This window comes from Wolffia australiana, chromosome 2 (genome assembly GCF_029677425.1).
Source record: "Wolffia australiana isolate 7733 chromosome 2, ASM2967742v1".
In the NCBI taxonomy this organism is placed as follows: Eukaryota; Viridiplantae; Streptophyta; class Magnoliopsida; order Alismatales; family Araceae; genus Wolffia; species Wolffia australiana.
The window spans coordinates 4935481-4958199 of record NC_135836.1 but is presented as its reverse complement, the minus strand read 5'-3'; the positions used below and the strand labels follow the sequence as shown (position 1 = coordinate 4958199).

Below are 22719 nucleotides of genomic sequence, written 5' to 3'. Positions count from 1 at the left end.
TAAGAAGATAGAGAGAGAAAGAGACATACAACGAGATGGAGAGAGAGAGAGAGAGATAATAACTGTAAGATAAAAATATATAAAGGGATACATGCATGGGTAAAGATAGCAGGAGATAATGACACTAGAGAGGAAGGTTACATAAAGAGAGAGACAAGCACAGAGAGAGAGAAAAAGAGAGAAGTACATACACAAATATTTCAATAAATAGAGATAGGGAGAGAAAGGTGAAAGAAAGAGAGAGAGAAAATTACATACACAAATATAAAAACAAATAGAGATAATCAGAGAAAGAGAGAGAAAAAAGTAATATAAAAATATAGAAAAATAGAGATAGATAGAGAAAGGTGAAAGAAGGAAAGAGATAATCACTGAAAAAGAGAGAAAAGTAAATACAAAAATATAGAAAAAAATTAGAGATAGAGAGAAAAAGGTGAAAGAAGGAGAGAGATAATCACATCGAGATAGATAAAAAGAAGTACATCACACATACACAAATAGATACAGAGAGAGAGAAAGGTGAAAGAAAGAGAGAGAGAGAGAGAGAGAGAGAGAGAGAGAGAGAGAATCACATAAAGATAGAAAAGAGAGAAGTACATACACAGACATAAATAGACTCAGATAGAGAGAGAAAGGTGAAAGATGGAGAGATATAATCACAGAAAGATAGAAAAGGAGACAAGTACATATACACATACATAAATAGATACAGATAGAGAGAGAAAGGCGAAAGAAAGATATAGATAATCACAGAAAGAGGAGAAAAAAATAAAGTACATACAAATATACATAAATAGATGGAGATAGAGAGAGAACGCTTGCCAACTCTATCTTTGTAACGGAGGCCATGTATTTCTGGTGATGCAATCTGTACACATCCTCCCCCCCCCCCAACGTTTCAGTATATCATCATATAATATAATAATACGTCTCTCTCTCTCTCTCTCTCTCTCTCTCTCTCTCTAGAATCAGAGGACTATTTGGGGTTGGCAGCAAAGTAAGCGAGAACCCCAACGAAGGGCGCGTTGATGTACGTCGTGGGCTCGGACTTTGACGCGTCCATTCGATCATCCTCGTACTTATCATCCTCGTCCGGCCCGCCCACTACCGCGCCTACCAACAAATTAGGGTTTGCTGCTTGAGACAAGTAGTATGGTGTCCCTTCCTTGCATCCCATCTGCTTTGATATCTCTCTCTTCGACGGCAGCGACGATCCCCTGTGATGTATCCTCTGGGGGTACGTGGCTCCATATCCGACCATGTACGACATCCCCATCGGATTATCCCCCAGCAAGTAGTCCACCTGCACTCGAACACAGAGTCTCCGTGAAGTTTTCACCGTAGTTTTACTCGTCGAACTTGTCGAAAGAAGTAGGGCGATTTCAGAAATATATGCCGGTTTATCATAGTTGAATGACCGTGTTTTAAAATGATTCATTTGGCATGAACGTGATAAACCCCACATTAACTTATTTTCTACAACAATACATATGGCTGTCCACTTAGGCAATACCCACTGAAAGAAATTCCGAGGATACGTAATAATCTTGGATTTTTCTTTACAAGAACAGCTGAACTTTAAGAAAAAAGCGATTCGATTCAGGCTTATTTTAGTTTTCTTTTTCTTAGGAAATAAAGAACAATGATGTTGGAATATATGCGCATAATCATCTTTCAAGAATACCCATGAAAGAAATTCCAAGGATGCATGATAATCTTGCATTTTTCTTTACAAGAACAGCTGAAGTTTGAGAAAAAATTATTCGATTCAGGCTTATTTTAGTTTCTTTCTTTTAGGAAATAAAGAACAATGATGTCGCAAGATATGCACATAATCATTTGCTATCTGATGCGTTATTATTTTTTCTTAGGAAATGCTTAATCTTCATTTCTGGGTACCTGTTTTTTGGCTTGGCGGCGGAGAAAGGAGGGCCCAAAGACAGCGTCGCCGCAGTTGACAGTCTTGGATGACTTTGCGAGGTAGTTGGCGTAGGCGAGGAGTAGAAAAGAAATGGAGGAGACGTGTTGCATGTTACTACCACCAGGTTTGTAAATAAGTCCGCCTGGCGTGTAGTCTATGTGAGCTGAGCTCGATTCAGGGATCAGCGTGCAAATAAAGCTGTCAGCGGATCGCTTGTATGACTCCATCCATGGCAGCTGGCCTTCCATGAACTCCTGCCCAAAACCAGTAATGTCTTACAATTTGACATATCTTCAAAGATGAATGATCGTTTAATTGGTTTAGAAGAACCCATGAATCACATTCCATGTATAAATGGGAATATTGTAACTTTATTTGCAAGAACAAAACTTCCAAGTATAAATGGGAATATTTATTTGCTAGAACGTAACAGTTGACAAGCAGATACTCATTTCATGTTTATTTTAGTTATTTTGATGAAATAGACAACAATGAAGTTGCAATTGGTTTAGAAATGGAATTTCTGGAGTCGGAAATCGTTTATAGGTCGTCCAAAGTTTTGTTTCCAAGATGAAAGAAGGGACAACAAATTATAGTTTCATGGTTATTTTATGAGGGATTAAACGTGATAACAACATGTAAGATTCGATTCATGTACTCTCGGGATAAAAAACCATGTTCTGATTGGAGAAATAACCATGATTACATAATTAACCCACAGATGGCATCTTTGACATTTTTTTACCAGGGATCAGGCTTAATCACACCTTTTAAGATGTAATTCATGGGAATGTGACTTACCATATGAAAAGACAGAACCATCTGGGGGGATATTTGAAAATATTTTGGACTTAAGTGCGGTATCTAAGAAATAAACCAGATTACCAACTCTGATTTAGAACAGGGGAAGAAAGACCCATTTTAACAAAAACATGACATCTATCAATGATTGGAGGCTATACTATCAACGATTGGACTTAATGACGACATCTATGAAGCATGTTCAAAAACTAAACCCATAATTAACTAAAACAGGACAACTTGGAGGTTATAAATATCAGGCTTTAGACTTCAGTACGGCATCTAAGATGCAGTTCTTATGAATCTGATAAACCATATGAGAAGAAAGACCCACGCCCATCCACCATTCCCCTATACCAAATCCATGCACAATATTCACATAACAAGTAACATAAAATAAAGGACGGGGACCAAGATTACAGACCTTGGAGACAAGAATGTTGATGCCAGCGTGCTTATTATCCCAACCAAACTCATTGATATTCTCGTCGGCCCCTAAAGTCTTGCCATTATTCTGTATATAACGGAGGAAAGTGTCATTAGACGAAGCTCGTCTAAGCCACGCCGCGGACCAAAGAAGCTCGTCTTGAAAGCCATCAAAGTCACAGTAGAAAGGGCAGATGCCTGCTCGGAGAGTGGCCGTGTCGCTGTACGAGCCTTTGTAAGTGTCGGCAAACTCAAACGCCGAGGTCGCTCCTTTGAGAAGCTTCTCTGAGTATAATGCATCGGTGTTTCTGAAGGCTATCGACGCCGCGGCCAGCGCTGCCGCGGTCTCGCCGACGACCTCCGAGCCCGGCGCTTCCGGTGTTACAGTGTAAACCGTCCGCGAAGTGTCCATGTCTTCTGGCCTTTCCCAGCAGTTGTGATCGCTTAGCGGGTCTCCTACCTACGATGAAACAACTTGTAACACTTGTAAATCTAGTAAAACTCGTAAAAGTTGTAAATTTCACATGTAAAACTCGTAGAACTTGTTAGACTTGTAAATTTCACATGTATAACTCGTAGAACTTGTAAAAGTTGTAAATTTTACAAGTAAAACTTGTACATTTCAAATGTTAAACTTGTAGAACTTGTAAAAATCGTTATTTTCACGAGTAAAACTTGTAGAACTTTTAAAACTTGTAAATTTCACATGTTAGACTCGTAGAACTTGTAAAACTTGTATATTTCACATTTAAAACTCGTAGAATTTGTAAAACTTATTAATTTCACATGTAAAACTCGTGGAACTTGTAAAACTTGTAAATCTTGTTCAGAGACTTCATTAGGCATTAGACTTCGTTACGTAAAACTCATAAATTGTAAAACTCGTAAAACTTGTAAAAAGTCCAGTCCCCGTCTACTGTGAGTGCGACTTCATCAGGCATTAGACTTCATTACGTAAAGCTCGAAAATTGTAAGACTTGTAAAAACTTGAAAAACTTGTAAACCTTCTAAAATTTTAAAAGTCGTAAATTTTTCATGTAAAACATCTAAACCTGTAAAACTTAGATAATTTGTAAAACTTTTAAATCTTGTAAAACTGGTAATAAAACATCGAAAACCTGTTAGACTTATAGAACTTGAAATACTCATAAATCGTGTAAAACTCGCAAGTTTTACATGTAAAACATCTAAAACCTGTAAAATTTACAGAACTTGTAAAACTCGTAAATTTTACGTGTGAAACATCTAAAACCTGGAAAACTAACACAACTTGTATATCTTGTAAAACTTGTAAAACTCGTAAATTTTACGTGTAAAACATTTAAAACATGTAGAACTTTGAAAACTTGTAAAATCTGAAAACTTTTAAAACATGCAAAACTGGCAAAATCTCAGTTTGGGACACGTCAACGTCAACTTGAAAGCCAAGTTCATTGTTGAGGAATTCTGGATTGGCTGACGACGGGTTAACTGTGACGTTAACGATGCTAGAGGTACCACTGACGCCAACCAATAATGTCAACAACAAACCGATAGTAAGAGAATTAAAAATATCTAGTTTTATATTTATCAAAAATGAAATAACCACTTAGAACAGTGAAATAGAGTAAATTTGTTGGGACAGGGAAAATACTGTTAAAATTATATTAAATATTTATGATTTAGTCGGTTCCAGTCCCAAAGGTTGTGGTCATTTAACACAAAAGTTACTAATGAGGACGATGATGAAAAGTACATTAATGGTCATCCGGTCTTGTGGTCATTCCTTTGTAAACCTCGTTCAGACTACTGAATATTCGTCCAAACCTATGGATAGGGTTTGACACATGTCAACCATCACGTCATCTTCATCCAGCGTTGTTGACGTTGACCTAAAATCCATCGTCGTGATTAGTCATCATTCCTCTGTGAACTTCGTCCAAATTACTGAATATTCATTCAAGCCTATGAATTAGGGTTTGCCACACGTCACCGTCACGTCAAAGTCAATTTCATCTAGCCTTCTTGACGTTGACTTTGGGAATGTCCAAACTTTGATGGTGACTTTGATAGGATTTTACTAATACAGCCTTTGACGTCATTAATCAAAGTTGACTGTCGTCAACAGCCAATTATTTCTAACTGCTTGGTTGATCACGTTGACGATAGTAAACATTCATTATTCATCATCGTCAGGCGGGTTGATCTCTATAATGGAAGAGTATGGACGATGGAGATGATGGATTTCTGGATGAAAAGATTAGTGTTCGTCATCGAGTGTAAGTACTAACCTGAAAGACGGAGGTTTCATTGGAGGGACGGAAAGAGAGAGAGAGAAAGGGAGGAAGAGAGAGAGAGAAAGAAATAGGAAGAGAGAGAGAGAAAGGGGAGGAAGATAGAAAGAGAGAGAGGGAGAAAACGAAAGAAAGAGAGAGAGAGAGAGAGAGAGAGAGAGAGAGAGGAAGGAAGAGAGAAAGAATGACGAAGAGAGAGAGAGAAAGGGGGAGGAAGAGAGAAAGAGAGAGAGAGCGAGAAAACGAAAGAGAGAGAGAGAGAGAGAGAGAAAGAGGGAGGAAGAGAGAAAGAGAGGGGGGAGAGGAAGAGAAAGAGAGATACAGGGAGAGAACGAAAGAAAGAAAAAAAGAGAGAAAGAGGTAGGACGAGGGAAAGAGACAAAGAGGGAGGAAGAGAGAGAGTAAGAAAGAAAGAGAGAGAGAGAAAGAGGGAGTAAGAGAGAAAGAGGGAGGAAGAGAGTAAGAAAGAAAAAAGAGAGCGAAGGAGTAAGAGAGAAAGAGGGAGGAAGAGAGTAAGAAAGAAAAAGAGAGAGAGGAGTAAGAGAGAAAGAGGGAGGAAGAGAGTAAGAAAGAAAAAGAGAGAGAGGAGTAAGAGAGAAAGAGGGAGGAAGAGAGAGAGAAAGAAAAAGAGAGAGCGAAGGAGTAAGAGAGAAAGAGGGAGGAAGAGAGAGAGAGAGGGGGGGAAAAGAGAGAGTAAGAGAGAGAGAGAGAGAGAAAGAGTGAGGAATAGGGAGAGTAAGAAAGAGAGAGAGAGAGAGAGAGGAAGAAAGAAAATGAGAGAAAGAGGGAGGAAGAGAGAGAGAGAGAGAACGAAAGAACGAGAAAAAGAGGGAGGAAAAGAGAAAGAGAGAGGGAAAGAGGGAGAAAGAGAGAGAAAGAGGGAGGAAGAGGAATGAGAGAGAAAGAGTGAGGAAAAGAGAGAGAGAGAGAGAGAGAGAGAGAGAGAGAGAGAGAGAGAAAGAGGGAGGAAGAGGAATGAGAGAGAAAGAGGGAAGAAAAGAGAAAGAGAGAGAAAGAGGAAAGAAAAGAGAAAGAGAGAGAAAGAGGAAAGAAAAGAGAAAGAGAGAGAAAGAGGGAGGAAGAGAGGGATAGAGAGGAAGAGAAAAAGAGAGAGAAAGAAAGAAAAAGAGAGATTGAAAGAGGGAGGGATGAAAAGATAGCAAGAGTGAGAGATAAAGAGAACAAGAAAGGAAGAGGGGAGAAAGAGAGAGAAAGAACAGAGAGAGAGACAGAGAGAGAGGAAGAGAAAAAGAGAGAGAAAGAAATAAAAAGAGAGAGAAAGAGGGAGGGATGAAAAGATAGCAAGAATGAGAGAAAATGAGAACGAAAGAGAGAATGAGAGAAAATGAGAACGAAAGAGAGAATGAGAGAGAAAGAAATAAAGAGTGGGAGAGGAAGAGAGAAAAAAGAAAAAAGGGAGAAAGAAGGAAAGAGAGAAAGAGAGAAAAAGAAAGAGAGAGAGAGAGTGAGTGAAGAGAGATAAAGAAAAATAGCGGGAGAGAAATAAAGAGAAAAGAAATAAAGAGTGGGAGAGGGAGAGAGAAAAAAGAGAAAAAGGGAGAAAGAAGGAAATAGAGAAAGAGAGAGAGATAGAGTGAGTGAAGAGAGATAAAGAAAAAGAGCGGGAGAGAAAGAAAGAGAGAAAGAGAGAGAGAGAGAGAGAGAGAGAGAGAGTGAAGATAGATAAAGAAAAAGAGCGAGAGAAATAAAGAGAGAAAGAAAGAAAAAAAGATAGAGAGAGAATGAGCTATTCCGGATTAACTGACAACTTGGCGTTTTACTATCTGAGGATCTTGATCAGGATAAGCGTTCTTGGGTTGCTGTCCCTCCGGCTCGCCCAGAGCTTAGTCAGCTCACCCCGAGCCTACTCAGCTCGCTGTGTTCTATAATTCTAGTATGCATGAGACTTGGTCCCAGATAATCTAAATACGTCATATTTTCAAAGGAGCATCGAGCAACCGTAAAACCAAAACTAGGGTTTGTCTTGCCCTTCACTGGGACCAATGCTGCATTGAATGCAATTAACAGTAGAAACAGCGCTGTTTGACCGGGCACGGAAAGAAATGACACAACAGAGAGACGTACAAGCAGAACAAAAGACAGGTTGCCATAAATAAAGAGACAGAGACGGAGAGAGAGTTACAGAAGTTAAGTTCTCTATATGCATGTTAGTTATTTCTTATTTCGATCTCAAAAAATCCAGGTCAAGTCGGATAACAAGGGCAAGTCGGATAGGGAAAACCTTCTTTTTTTGGCCGCTTCACTGTGATAGAATTTAGGAATTTATAAAAATTAGGAGGATTTCCAGAATTCCAGGTTTGGACTGTGGTACTTCGATTCACTCGTTTTCATCAACTATGAAAAGATCATAAAAAATGTGGGCTAACCCGTAAATTTTGCTCCAAATCTGGACACGAGATAGGGATATAAAGAAGGGACAATTGAGAGGAGATAGAGATGGAGATACTCTATCTCATAAAGATGGGATGTGGGCTCTGAAAATATTGTGCAACAATAAGGGCTAAGCCGTCGATTGGAAGCAAAGCGAGGACAACAGGTATACGTAGAGTGTGAGAGATAGAGATAGATGTAGAAAGACAGACAACTTAAGACAAGACAGAGAGGTAGATGTGCTATCTCAAATAGACACACCGCGAGCAATAAAATGAATATGCCACAATCTATTCATTGAGGGAGAGAAATTTAGGAGAGGAGCTGGAGAGAAGCTACCTCTGACAGAAAGATAGTGAGCTCTGAAAAGATTATGTCGATAGTTTTTCTCAAATAGAAAGATGGTGAAGTATGAAAGGTTATGAAACATTATTTTCACGTAAAGAGAGAGAAACTGAGAAGAGATAGAGATGGAGATGAAGATAAAGATGGAGAAAGTCTCTCTCACATAAATGGAGAGGGGTGATTTAAATAGAGAGAGATAGAGGCAGAGACAGAGGCCTCCGTAATTTAGAGATAGAAATAGACATAAATTGAGAAGAGATAGAGATGGATATAATCTATCTCAAATAGACATAACAACTTATGAAAAGATTATGGAACAATCTCTTCGCAGAAAGAGAGATAAACTGGAAGAGATAAAGATGTAGATAGTTTATCTTAAAGAGATACACAGCGATAAAAAGAGAGACATAGAGAGAGAGATAATGTGATAGTTAGAGGGAGAGAAGGAGAAGGAGACAAAGAAAATTCAAGAGTCATAGAGAGAGAGCCAAAGAGATCGGGAGAGACAGATAGAGTGAGAAAGAGAGAGAGAAAACGATAGTTTTGGGGAGAAAGAGAGTACGAGAGAGAGAGAAATGGAGAGAATTCGAGATTTAGAGAGTGAGAGAAAGATAGACTTGGAGAGAGAGGAAGAGAGAAAGGGAGATAATGAGAGATTTAGAGAGAGAGAGAAGGTAGTCTTGGAGAGAGGGTAAGAGAGAGAAGGAGAGAAAGAGAGTCTTAGATAGAGAGAGAGATAGCTTTGGAGAGAGAGAGAGAGGGAGAGGGAGAGAATGGGAGAGTCAGAGAGAGGGAGAGAATGGGAGAGTCAGAGAGAGAGAGAGAGAAAGATAGTCTCGGAGAGAGACGGAGGGAGAAAATGGGAGAGTCATAGAGAGGAAGAGATAGAGAGAGAGAATGAGTGAGTCAGAGTGACAGCGAATCCGAGAGAGAGAGAGAGAGAGAGAGAGAAAGGGAATCCGAGAGGGAGTCAGAGAGAGGAAGAGAGATAGAGGGAAAGGGAGTCAGAGAGAAAGCGAGAAAGAGAGTCAGAGAGAGGTAGAGATGGAGAGAGAGAGAAAGACAGCGCGCGAGAACAGAGTCACAGAGACGTAGGGAGAACGAGAGAGAGCCGGATAGAGGGGAGAGAGAGCGGGAAAGAGAGATAGAGAGAGAGAGAGATATAAGGATTCATTTGTTACCTGTACGTAGATCTTGCCGGGGTGGGCAATGGTCTTCAGGAGATAGTCAGTGGCCCAGCGGAGTGCCGCCAGGGAATGCCGGAAATTATCCGGCGACATCAACGAGCCAAACTCAACCACACTCCAGCCCAGCATCGTCGCCGTAAACGCCATCGGAAACCCAAACTTAACGTTATCTCCAGCGTCGTAGTAGCCGCCGATGAGGTCCACGCCTGCTTCATTCCCATCTGAAAGAGCAGAGTCTCCCCGCCACGTTAGCGTCTGATCAAAGGGGAGGCGCCCCGATCGCTGCCCTTCAAAGAAGATAATGCACTTCCTCAGCGCTTCTTCATAGTTCTGTCCGCCGCTGGAGAAGGGAAGAAGAAGAAGAAGAAGAAGAAGAAGAAGAAGAAAAAGGAGAAGAAGAGAAGGGAGAATAACAGGCCGTGCCATGTTACGAAGAAGATGACAAATCAAGAGGGACAGAAAGTTGTACTTATAGCAGGAAACAGGGAAAGTAGTCTTCTCCACACATATAAATAAATCCTATATTTTTTTCTTATTTCCCTCTCTTTTTTCTTGTATCATTCTGTATGCTAACGGAGAAACCTTTTACTTAAAAACCTTTATCCAAGAATAAACATGGTCGAATCTCTTTAATCGGATTTAAATGATAACTTTATGATATGAAATTATTAATAAAATTCGTCATCCAAGAAATGAATACAAGAGTGTGGGCCAACAGTGTCACGGGGGAAAGAACCCCATCTGGAGAGAGGCCGCGCCATGTTAAGGGGAAAGTGACAAATGGGGAAGGGGAAGGAGTCACTCCCTGCACATAAATATTCCCCATGGTTATTAAAATACCTCAAGCCAATAGTTAACATTATGGAATCAGTTCTAATTGAATTTCAATACTTAATTTTCCTGACAGAAATTAATCCAACCATGTCACAAGAGGGAGAAACAGGTCTGGAGTTCGGTTATAGTGAGCAGATATATGCGAATTTACATATACTTTTGTGTGTAAAAAACTAATATCAGAGAGTCACGAGTGGAAGAAACGGATATGGAGTTGGATTTTGGTGGGGCAGAGAAAATATGAAAATTTTCATTTATAAATGTGTAAAAATTGATATAAGAGTGTGCCCCAAGAGTGTCACGGGGGAAGAAACGGATATGGAGTTGGGTTATAGTGGGCAGGTAAGATATGTGAAATTCTATATATATAACTGTAAATGTAAAAAAAAATGCTAGAGTGTGGGCCAATAGTGTCACGGGATGATGAACGGATCTGGAGTTGGGCAGAGAAAATATGTGAAATTAAATGAAAAAATGTTTATCTTCTGTGTATCCACACGGGGTGCTCCTGTCAGTCACATGTCGAGGACTGCCATTAGAGTCACCTCCTCTCAACCCTAAACTCCCCTACGGTTAATGAAAGGAAGACGGACAGAACGGGACGGAACCCATTATTCGATGTGTGCATGTCATGTTAATATTCTCCGTATCATTCCAATTTCAATGTAACAAAAGATGACTGAACGCACCCCCGTTCCGTCCGTCCCAAACCGCATTCCGCCACCGAACCTTGACTCTTATTCGAGTTGTACAGACGGGATGTAATCATAGAGAGAGAGGGAGAGAGAGAGAGAGAGCGCGAGAGAGAGAGAGATGGATTGGGTGCCGTTCCGTTCCGTGCGTCGGCTGTGCAAGAACCTTACTTGACGTGATCTACAATTGATTCAGGGTAAGAAGAGTCGTTACTTCACGGTTAATGTTCAAGAGTTTTGTTCTATATCTTGCCCTTCTATTTTTACGGGAAAAGGCGCAATAGATGGCATTTTTTTTCTTGTACTCTTCTACTTCTTTAGCGAGAGAGACAGAGAACTTAAGTATGAAAAGAACCGGGTTACTCCTACACTTTGACATGGCTCCTAGCATGGCAAGCTTTCCTTTAAACTTTCGCTACCTTCTTTAGAGAAAAACTTGCTATACACCGGGGTAGAATGGGTTTTCTTGTACCCTCCTGGATCTCCTAGAGAAAGGAATTATAGAAAGTTCTCACTTCTTCAATAAAATATAAATATGATGGCTGGCTCTATCAAAGTAATCCATAGTTGGAAGATAATTTTATAAAAGAAGCAACAGGGTTCCTTTGCCTGGACATCTAGCCGCGCCCACGTCTCAAACTTGGGCATTAAATGATCTATTATTCTGCAAGGCTGTTCTGACTTTTTGGAAGTGAGAAGTTGCCCACATACGAGGCAAATACCTATCTGGGACCGGTGCAGTTAAAACCCCACACTAAAGATTCGTCTTGCTGCTGTGTGGGCTGGTATTCGTTCTCTGTTGACAGTTAGAGAAACTTGGATGGATATAGAGAAAGAGAGAGCAGAGCAGAGGGACAAGAGAGAGAGGGAGAGAAACAGAGACATACAGACAGAGAAAGAGAGACAGACGGACTGTCAGAGAGAAAAAGATAGAGAGACAAACAAACAGACAGATAGACAGAGAGAAAGAGATAGATAGATAGAGAGAGAGAGAGAGAGACGGAAGCTCTGCGTTTACAGAAAGTCTTTGTTAGGTCGAGGGCTACATCTATAACTATAAGGTAACCAAAGAGGGGATTCCTCTCTTGAGGACCATCTGGGGAAGAGACTGAGAGAGAGAGAGACTAAGAGAGAAAGTTAGAGAGAGACTGAGAGAGAGAGTTAGAGAGAGAGTGAGAGAGAGAGTTAGAGAGAGACTGAGAGAGAGAGTTAGAGAGAGACTGAGAGAGAGAGAGTTAGAGAGAGACTGGGAGAGAGAGTTAGAGAGAGACTGAGAGAGAGAGTTAGAGAGAGACTGAGAGAGAGAGAGAGTTAGAGAGAGACTGAGAGAGAGTTAGAGAGAGACTGAGAGAGAGAGTTAGAGAGAGACTGAGAGAGAGAGTTAGAGAGAGACTGAGAGAGAGAGAGAGAGAGAGACTGAGAGAGAGAGAGTTAGAGAGAGACTGAGAGAGAGAGAGTTAGAGAGACTGAGAGAGAGAGTTAGAGAGAGACTGAGAGAGAGAGAGTTTGAGAGAGTTAGAGAGAGACTGAGAGAGAGAGAGTTAGAGAGAGACTGAGAGAGAGAGTTAGAGAGAGACTGAGAGAGAGAGTTAGAGAGAGAGTTAGAGAGAGACTGAGAGAGAGAGTTAGAGAGAGACTGAGAGAGAGAGAGTTAGAGAGAGACTGAGAGAGAGAGAGTTAGAGAGACTGAGAGAGAGAGTTAGAGAGAGAGAGAGTTTGAGAGAGTTAGAGAGAGACTGAGAGAGAGAGAGTTTGAGAGAGTTAGAGAGAGACTGAGAGAGAGAGAGAGTTACAGAGAGACTGAGAGAGATTTAGAGAGAGAGAGAGAGATAAGTTGTTCATATTACATGCGAGGCTGCTCGTGAGAAAAAACCCAGCAATATTAGTTTTCTTTTATTGATTTTAACTCTACGGACATTACCCGAGTCTGTCTATTGAGGCTGATATATTATCATCGCCTGTTAAATTTGTCAGTCAAGCTATAAACCATTTGTCTAAGTGAATGTTTCAAAGCAGAGGCATAACCCAGATAATGGACTGTTACTTCTCAGATTGGAAGACGGATGACGACTCATCATCCATCCTAATCCGTCATCCACTGAAAACTTTGAGAGGGAAAGAGAGGAAGAGAGCCACAGTCTCTGAGATAGGGAGAGGATATATTTCAGTCATTTCTTTGTCACACATGAATGACTAAAGGTGACTGATGACAGAAAGGTGACAATTGATAGTTGAAACTATAACAAATGACTGACTGGCTGGCCAATCAGTTTCGTCCTATCTCTCCCTAATAGTCATTTGTCATCCATCCTCCATCCCTAACTAGTGGAAATTATGATGTGACCCATCCTTGTGATTATAATCAGTCTGGCTGCTTTGTTTGATCGCATAATCGCATCCTTGTGACAGACTGTGATCAGATATGATCATGTGATCCAATCTTATAACCGCATTATTTATTATGATATGATCATAATTATTGATTGGATTATCAACTGATGATCGTGATCTCGGATCTTGATCCGATCCGATTAGATCGATATTTCTGATTGATCTCTGACCCCTAATTATTTGGTCTTTTAATACAGGATTCCATTTTTTTGTTGAGAGAGACATCTCTAGGGTCTAAATCCTACGGATACAACAGATAAAATGAGGTAAGTAAATACATTATTTTAGAATCTTTCTTTTCGTTCAATTGTGACTACTCCTACTTCATTTTTAAAAATATAGAATAGAAATTACTTTATAGGTAGGGCAGGTCCCGGCGGCTATTCGTCCTGACCCACCCCTATCAGGTCCCAATTCGTCCCTTCTCTTGTCTCATCAAGAGAGACGAGAATAAAAACAGCTGGTTAGGGTAGGGTCTAGAAAGTTTTTTGAAATAGAAAATTAATATTGCTAAAATTGATGTAAATCAAGGGTAAAAATCTTAAAATATACTATATTTTTTAACCGTAAAAATTTTTTAATTCATTATTTTATACATTACAATTTTTAAAATTATCAAATAACTTGGGTCCGATAAAGACCTCTCTCTACTTAGGGCCCGTTCATTGGTCCTTGCTACCTGTTATTGCCCAGGACCGCCACCTGTGAGTGTAGGGTCTAGATACCCCTCTCTCTCTCTCTCAACCAAACGCTTCTGTCATACCTTCGACTCTCTTTGTCTCTCTCATTCACTCTCTCTCTCTTTCTCTTTCTCTCTCATTCTCCATCTTTCTCTTTCCCTTTCTCCTTCTCTCTCGCTTTCTCTTTCTCTCTCTCCTTCTCTCTCTGTTTCTCTCTCTATCTCTCTCTCTCTCTCTTTTTCTCCCTCTCTATCTTTCTCTCACTCTCTCTTTCTCTCTCCCTCTCTCTCTTTCTCTATCTCTCTTTTTGTCTCTCTATCTCTCTTTCTGTCTATCTTTCTCTCTCCCTCTCTCTCTTTCTCTATCTCTCTCTTTGTCTCTCTATCTCTCTTTCTGTCTATCTTTCTCTCTCCCTCTCTCTCTTTCTCTATCTCTCTCTTTGTCTCTCTATCTCTCTTTCTGTCTATCTTTCTCTCTTTCTCTCGCTCTTTCTCCCTCTCTCTCTTTCTCTATATATCTATCTATCTTTCTGTCTCTCTCGCTTTCTCTCTATCTATCTCTCTTTCTGTCTCTCTCGCTTTCTCTCTATCTATCTATCTTTCTCTCTATCTATCTCTCTTTCTGTCTCTCTCTCTCTTTCTCCCTATCATCTCTCTTTCTGTCTCTCTCTCTCTCTCTTTCTCTCTGTCTATCTATCTTTCTCTCTATCTATCTCTCTTTCTGTCTCTCTCTCTCTATCTATCTCTCTTTCTGTCTCTCTCTCTCTATCTATCTCTCTTTCTGTCTCTCTTTCTGTCTCTCTCTCTCTTTCTCTCCATCTATCTATCTCTCTCTCTCTATCTCTCTTTCTGTCTCCCTCTCTATTTCTCTCCATCTATCTCTCTTTCTGTCTCTCTCTCTCTATCTATCTCTCTACTCTCTTTCTGTATCTCTTTCTCTATCTCTCTATCTCTCTTCCTGTCTCTCTTTCTTTGTCCCTCGTTCTCTCTATATATCTCTCTTCCTGTTTCTCTTTCTTTCTCCATCTCTCTTTCTCTTTCTCAATCTCTCTTTCTTTATCTCTTTATCTGTCCCTCGTTCTCTCTATATATCTCTCTTCCTGTTTCTCTTTATTTCTCTCTCTTTCTCTGTCCCTCGTTCTCTCTATATATCTCTCTTCCTGTTTCTCTATCTTTCTCTCTCTTTCTCTCACTCTCTCTCTTTCTGTCTGTCTCTCTCTCTCTTTCTCTCTTCTGTCTCTCTTTCTCTCTCTCTATTTCTCTTTCTGTCTAACTTATATTTAAATACTTATATTGGATAATTAAACCATTATTTAAACAGATTTGTATGCTGGCTCTTTGAAAAATCTTTATTGAATAGCTCTATTTGGTAACATTAGGAATTGGAAAAAAAAGGCATTGAGGTTCTTGAAACTGTGAGAATCAATAGTAAAAATGTTTGATACATGAAAGGAAAAGTAAAGTGGGAAAGATTACATTTTATTCATTGAACATAAAAATAGAGGAAACTGTCAAGGGAGAAGAAGAAGAATACTCGTTAATGATGAGCAAGTTACAAGAAGAGGGTATATATACCCTAGAATAGTTAAGGGATAAGTGGGGTTAGTGGGCCTTATAGAACAGGGACCCACTAACCCTATGACGTCACACTAACAGAAACCAATTTTGAATTGTGGGTACCTACCCGTAGTTGCCTAGATAATATTGGTTTTGGCCATGAATGCTCATGTATTGTCCTATCTTGGGTCCTTCCTTTGAAATAACAAAGGCATTTGGCTCAATTTCTCATTAAATCCGTCTACGCCCTTAGCCCTCATGTAATACATGATAAATTCACCACATCACTTGAAGGGAGAAGAATGAGGTGTTTCAATAATATCAATAAGGTATCGAAATCAATAAATTTCAGGGGTTAAGTCTTAATTGGTTGTGTTGCTTATCTGAGAAATGAGTCCAGACCAGTTCTTTTCAACCTGTGGCATGTGTAGAAGCATATATCTTTAACGGCTTCCACACTCTCTTGACCTCTTACAATCCTCATTTAATCAGAGCATATCTCACCTTCAATTCATCCATTTTTTCGAACCTGAAACAAGGTCAATCTATTGTCATTCAAAATTCATGACTTTCGACACCTCCACTTCTTACTGTGCAGTTTGTTTATTTGGAAAATCCATAATTTTCATCAGAAGTTTTCGCATCTCAAACATTCTCTGTTTCATATATACAAAACATAATGATATATAGAGATATGTTCGTTCTCTCCATTCTCACAACTGATGAAGTCCATAGACATGCGGTCAACATGCATTATTATCTATAATATGAGTTGTCGCATTATTAGGTTTATCCTTGCTCTGAAACCATTTGACAAATCGTCAGCAAATAATATGTTGCACCAACTAGTCTTGAAGATTTACCCTATTTGAAGTATCTCGGATCTGAATCCAGTAAAAGTAAATATGAACCTTCGAGTCCATTAGTTGTTGTAGATTACCCTACAAGCAAAACTATACTTCTTGGCAAGACATAACATAAATATAGAATAAAAGCTCTCAAAAGAAACATTATATTTCATAATGTACATTGAGATAGACCACATGTCTTTATATAGACTGAAAAAAGACAAACCAAAACAGTCTAATATGGGATAAAAAAAATTAAGAAATCCTCCATGGAGAATACAGTATAAGATATAATAACATCATCATCTGAAGAGCTGAAAAATCTTTCAAATTTCAACACGTTCAACTCTGATATCAGTCATCTACCCGTAGGTATAGCAAATCTTGCAAGAAAATATTTGACAGAGAAATTAATACATGCAAAGTGTGGAAGAATTCAAATGATTCGCTTCTTTTTCAAACAGGTACCCAATGTTGATGTAACTTATTTGTTATTTGCATGAAGCATACATCGAAGCTTTAGTCCATTTCCCACGAACTTTACTCAAACTACTCATAAATAAATTTCGCTCTATCAGCTCCTAAAACCAATACGTGGTTCTAAAATGTTTATCTGTTATGGGCATTCCTCAAACTAGAATCATTTCTATAAAGACCAGGAATTTGTATAAAGAATGTAATTTACCTCATCATTATAATTGCTTAATTTCTAAACCGAGAAATAGATCATACAACTCACCAATAGTTTCCGCAAGAGCATGAGCCATCTTTAAAATGGTGGAACCTGCGGCCGTCCCTGACAATGACCTCTCTACCAGCAGCCAAGGCCATGAAGGTGACTGCAGCATGGCAGTCAATGCAGATCCTCAGATTCTTGAAAACTCTCACCGCTGCTGCCGCCGGCAGCTTCATCATTCCAAATGCCACCGCCAGCCTCTCGCTGTGCCCATTCAACGTGCGCTCCCTATCCCTGGGCTCCAAGTCCTGGAGCACAAATCGGGTGTCTGCCACATACCCCATCTTCCTCATCCTCGCACCGAGCACCTCTAGAGACCGATAAATGACTGCCCACTCCGAGTGGGTCGTGTCCCCAGACATAAAGACACAAACTTTCCCTCCCACCTCAACCCAGCTGCAACCAGGCTCCTTCCTAACCTGCCTCTCCTTCATCATCTTCCTCACCCGGGCGACGTCGTCCCAGCGTCGGACCCCAGCATAGATATTGGCCAAGAGTGCGTAAGCTCCATCGTGGCGGGGGCTCATCTCCAAAAGCTTGTCTGCAGCTTTCAAACCAAGATCCATGGCGCCGTGTATCCGGCAGGAGGAAAGAATTGCTTCCCAAATCGCCGGCCCGGGTTCAAATTGTAGAGAATTGAGAAAATCCATGGCTTCTTCCAGCCGCCCAGCTCTCCCCAGAAGATCCACCATCTGCCCATAATGGTCCTCCCCAGGGACCAAGCCATGGTCTTCCTCCATGGCTTTGAAAATCCTTTTGCCCTCTTCCACCATCCCAGCATGGTTGCAAGCAGAGAGTATTGTAAGGAAGGAGACACGGTCCGGGTTGATCCCTTTCTGGCACATCTCCTCAAACAATTCAACTGCCTCGGGGCCATGCCCGTGTTGCCCCAGGGCCGCAATCATGGCATTCCAGGAGACTGAATCTGTGTGAGGCATGTCAACAAACACCTGCCGAGCCGCCTCCATGGCGCCGCATCTGGCGTACATGGTCACCAGAGAGTTGCCCGCCGAGTTGCTCGAGTCGTGGCCATGGCGCACGAGCTGGCCATGGAGCTGGCAGCCGAGCTCCAGCGCTCCGAGCATGGCGGAGGCAGCAAGGGCTGCAGATATGGCAAAGTCGCATGGCTCAATTCCCTCCCTTTTCATGGAGACAAACAGCCTCAGCCCTTCTTCTCCGAGCCCATTCTGGGCCAATGCAGAGATTATCACCGTCCACGCCACCCGGTTCTTCCCCGGCATCAACTCGAAAACTCTTTGCGCTTCTCCAATCTCCCCCACAGAGACAAACCCAGAGAGAATTGCATTCCAGGAGACTTCATCCTTGTCCCTGATCCTCTGAAAAACTCTCTGGGCAGCCTCCATATCTCCAGATTTGCAGTAGAAAGTGACCAGCGCGTTCTCCACCGGCAAGGACGACGCCGACGGGCCAAGCTCGAGAACAGCGGACCGGACGATCCGGCCGTGGACGGCCTTTCCATCCCTGACCAGCCCGCAGCTCGCGCAGGCACTGATGATACTAGTGAAGGTGAACTCATCCATGGGAACCTCCTCCAAGCTCATCCTCCTGAACAATTCGACAGCCTCCGAGAACCGGCCCTGCTGCACAAACCCGGAAATCATCGCATTCCAGACGACGTCGCACCGGTGCGACATTCCCTCAAACAGCTCCCAGGCGCTTGAAACATCTCCCCTCCTGGTGTAACCCACCAGCATGGTGGTCCAGGTGAGCTCATCCTTGGCAGACATACCCTCGAACACGCGGCGCGCAGAGGCGGCGCCACGGCCGTCGTCGCTGGAGCAGGCGAAGTAGAGGGCGACGAGGGCGTTGGAGACGGAGACGACGGGCTCGGCGCCGTACTTGACGGCGGCAGCATGGAGCTGAGAGCAATCGGCAAGGCGGATTCCGGGGAGGGCGGCGGCGGCGCTGAGCACGCCGGTGAAGGTGTAATCATCCGGGCAGAGGCCGTCTATGATCATCTGGCGGTAGAGTTGGATGGCGGGGAGGGGGAGGGCGGAGCGGGAGTAGGCGGAGATGATGGAATTGTAGGAGACGGGGTCGCGGGATGGAAGGGGAATTTCGTCGAACAGGTGGCGGGCATGGGAGAGAAGGCCGAGACGGGCGTGGGCGACGAGGAGGGAGGTGCGGGCGACGACGTCGGGAGAAGGGTGGGAGTAGAAGAGGCGGCGGGCGGCGGGGAGGTCGCCGGAGTTGGCGTAGAGGTGGAGGAGGCGGTTGAAGAGGTGGCGGCGAGGGGAGAAGCCGGAGGTGGTGGCGTGGGCGTGGAGGGCGCGGAGGAGGCGGAGGAGGCGGCGAGGGGAGGAGGCGGCGAGGGGGGCGAGACGATCGAGACGGGCCGCGAAGGAGTTGGCCAGGGCGCCCACGTCGGAGAAGCTCGTCGTCGTCTTCGTCGTCGTCGGCGTAGTTGTTGTTGTCTTCATTGTTCATGGTGGGGGGGAGAAGAGGAGAGCTGTGACGGGTCTGGTCTCTTTCTTCTCTTTTCTCTGGCAGAGAAGCTCATGGATTGTTCGAGAGAAGTGGAGTGGAGTGACTGGGGGAGTTGGCTATGTAACTCTGTGTGTGTGTACGTGTGTGTGTGTGTGTGTGAAAGAGGGGGGGGGAGGAGAGAGAGAGAGAGAGAGAGAGAGACTGAGGGGGGGGGGGGAAGAGAGGGAGAGAGAGAGAGAGAGAGAGAGAGAGAGAGAGAGGGGGAGGAAGGCAGGAGAGAGAGAGAGAGAGAGAGAGAGAGAGAGAGAGACTGAGGGAGGGAGGAGAAAAGAGAGAGAGAGAGAGAGAGAGAGAGACTGAGGGAGGCAGGAGAAGAGAGAGAGAGAAAGAGAGGGGGGGGGGGGGAGGAAAAAAGAGAGAGAGAGAGAGAGAGAGAGGGAGGGAGGAGAAAAGAGAGAGAGGGAGAGAGAGAGAGAGAGAGAGAGAGAGAGAGAGAGACTGAGGAAGGCAGGAGAAGAGTGAGAGAGAGAGAGAGAGACTGAGGGAGGCAGGAGAAAAGAGAGAGATAGACTGAGGGAGGCAGGAGAAGAGAGAGAGAGAGAGAGAGACTGAGGGAGGCAGGAGAAAAGAGAGAGAGAGACTGAGGGAGGCAGGAGAAGAGAGAGAGAGAAAGAGAGACTGAGGGAGGCAGGAAAAAAAAGAGAGAGAGAGAGAGAGAGAGAGACTGAGGGAGGCAGGAGAAAAGGGAGAGAGAGAGACTGAGGGAGGCAGGAAGAGAGAGAGAGAAGAAGAAGAAGATTAATCTCTCCAAGTATCTCAAAGATTGTTCAATTGAAGTGCTTGAGGGAGTTGGGCCTGGAACTCTGTGAGAGAGAGAGAGAGTGATTGAGAGAAGCAGGAATGGATAGAGAGAGGGACTGAGAGAGGCAGAAATAGAGAGAGAGGGATTTGGAGAGGCAGGAATATAGAGAGAGAGAGAGAGAGACTGAGAGAGGCAGGGATAGAGAGAGAGAGAGGGATTGAGAGAGGCAGGAATAGAGAGACATTGAGAGAGGCAGGAATAGAGAGAAACAGAGAGAGAGAGGAGAACAAGGTTAATCTCTCTCCAAGTATATCATAGATTGTTGAAGTCAAGTGCTTGAGGGAGTTGGGTTTCTGAGAGAGAGAGAGAGAGATAACAACAAGATTAATATCTCTCCAAGTATGACAAAGATTGTTGAAGTCAAGTGCTTGAGGGAGTTGGTTCTGAGAGAGAGAGAGCACAATAAGATTAATCTCTCTCCAATTATTTCAAAAATTGTTGAGGTCAAGTGCTTGATTGAGTATTGTCTATGAGAGGGAGAGTGTGTGTGTGTGTGTGTTTGAGAGAGGAAGAAATAGAAAGAGCAAGAGATAGAGAGCAGAACAAGATTACTTTCTCTCCAATTATCTTGTAGATTGTTGGAGTCAAATGACTTAGTGGGGTCTATAAGACACGTAGAAAGAGTGAAAGAGGTAGAGAGAGAGAGAGAGGGAGAGAGTAATACAAGATTAATCATTCTCCAAGTATCTCAAATATTGTTGAAGTCAAGTGCTTGATTGAGTTGGGTCTATGAGAGAGAGAGAGAGAGAGTGGGTGTGCGTGTTTGAAGAGAGGCAGAAATAGATAGAGAGAGAGATAGAGATAGAGATAGAGTAGAACAAGAATAATCACTCTCCAAGTGTCTTGTAGATTCTTGGAGTCAAATGACTGAGGGAGATGGTTCTATAAGACACATAGAAAGAGTGAATGAGGCAGAAAAACTGAGAGAGGGAGAGATAGAGGAGGGAGGGAGAGAAAGAGTAGCAGAACATTAATCTCTCTTCAAGTATGTTGTAGATTCTTGAAGTGAAATGCTTCAGGACTTAGGTTAGTAAGAGAGTGATTGAGAAAGACATGAATAGAGAAAGAGAGAGCAAGAGAGGGAGAGACAAGGCGTGGCAACAGCAATAAAGAATTTGTGAACTTCTCTAAAGCTGTTTTCAAGTTCATTGGAAAGTTTCTAAGTTAACGCCACCTGTGGTTGAATGAGTGATATAATTGAAGATAGTAAGTTAGGGGAAGGACGAGATAGAGAGAGCAAAATAATGAAAAGCTATGGGGCAAACAAAACAGATATCCAATATCTGGATGAAATTGAGGCAGTTTCCGATAACAGATATCCAATCTTGGGTAGATATCAAATATCTGCCAGATATCAGATATCGGGACGGATATTATAATGCTCGTGATGTGTGGATACTAGTACCAGATATCAGACAACTAAATCCAGAAATCGGAGGCCAATACTAATTTTAGTATTAGGATATCTGGATATCTAGATTTGGATATTTGGATGTTTGTATATCATTTTATTTTTAACCAAAACGGGAAACAAACACCTGTATAAATCAGGACATATGACAATATTGGATATCTGTATTGCAGTAACCGATATCTGATACCATCATCCAATCTCCAGATAATGGTTAAGACAGATATCATCATCCAAGATCAGATACAAGATGGGCAAACACTATGAGACAGATGTTGAGGCAAAAAAGAGAAGGTGAAAGAGACAATCAGATAGGACGGATAGAGAGACAGAAATATTGATTTATATTGAGATAAAGAGGGGGAGAGAGAAAAAGATAGAGGGATAGATAGGGAGGGAGAGATAGAAGAAAATATGTATAGTGTGAGGGAGAGGGGGGGAGAGAAATAGGTAGAGCATAAGGGAAAGAGTATATAGAGAGAGACAAAAAGGAATGAGAGGATAGAGAGATAGAGATTGAGAAAAAGAGACAAAAAGAGATTTAGAGAGGTAATTATAAAGAGATGGAACAAGATAGATAGAGGGTGAGAGAGAAAGCATGAGAGGGAGAGGAATAACGAGAGAGAGAGAGAGAGAGAGAGGGAAAGAAAGGAGAGATGGAGAAAGAGACGGTCAGATAGAATGGATAAAGGAGTACCGAGAAGATATGTAAATAGAGAGAGAGAGAGATAAAAAAGAGAGTGAGAAATAGAAGAATAGGTATTCAGGGTGTGAGATGGATAGTGAGAAGATGAATAAGACTGAAAGATCTATTGTGTGAGGGGAGGGGGGAAAGAGAAAGGGACAGATGGGGGGAGGATATATAGAGAGCTCGAAAGAGACCGAGGGAAAGAATTTTAGAGTAGATAGAGAGAGAG

At 42.2% G+C, this 22719-nt stretch overlaps 2 protein-coding genes across 4 annotated transcripts; both read right to left on the bottom strand.

The window, feature by feature from the left end:
- Positions 1-725: 725 nt before the first annotated feature.
- LOC144716597 (endoglucanase 23-like) lies at positions 726-9715 on the bottom strand (the record flags this gene model as incomplete). The annotated part of the gene is given in 5 exon segments (XM_078591777.1): positions 726-1303; positions 1900-2175; positions 3147-3608; positions 9339-9691; positions 9694-9715. Coding segments are annotated over 5 exon segments (1440 nt in total), but the record flags the coding sequence as incomplete, so codon positions are not given.
- Positions 9716-15458: 5743 nt separating this feature from the next.
- Positions 15459-19712, bottom strand: LOC144716596 (Pentatricopeptide repeat (PPR) superfamily protein). Of its 3 annotated transcripts, none has more exons than XM_078591773.1 (2): positions 17085-19712; positions 15459-16026 (listed from the first exon to the last, which is right to left on the bottom strand). In XM_078591773.1, the coding sequence occupies exons 1-2, from the start codon at positions 19520-19522 to the stop codon at positions 15978-15980; spliced, it is 2487 nt and encodes an 828-aa protein (XP_078447899.1). In that variant the 5' UTR covers positions 19523-19712; the 3' UTR covers positions 15459-15977. The 3 variants fall into 3 exon arrangements, with proteins under 3 accessions (XP_078447899.1, XP_078447901.1, XP_078447902.1); XM_078591775.1 differs by lacking the exon at positions 15459-16026 and adding an exon at positions 16101-16438; XM_078591776.1 differs by lacking the exon at positions 15459-16026 and adding an exon at positions 16473-16728.
- Positions 19713-22719: the final 3007 nt, after the last annotated feature.

What these genes read in the sequence shown, in the direction of transcription:
- LOC144716596 (XM_078591773.1), bottom strand. Translation starts at nt 19,522, where the DNA reads ATGAAGACAACAACAACTACGCCGACGACGACGAAGACGACGACGAGC. An exon ending in TGCTCTTGCGGAAACTATTG is followed by an intron (nt 16,027 to 17,084) that starts GTGAGTTGTATG and finishes ACCTTGTTTCAG; the next exon opens with GTTCGAAAAAATGGATGAAT.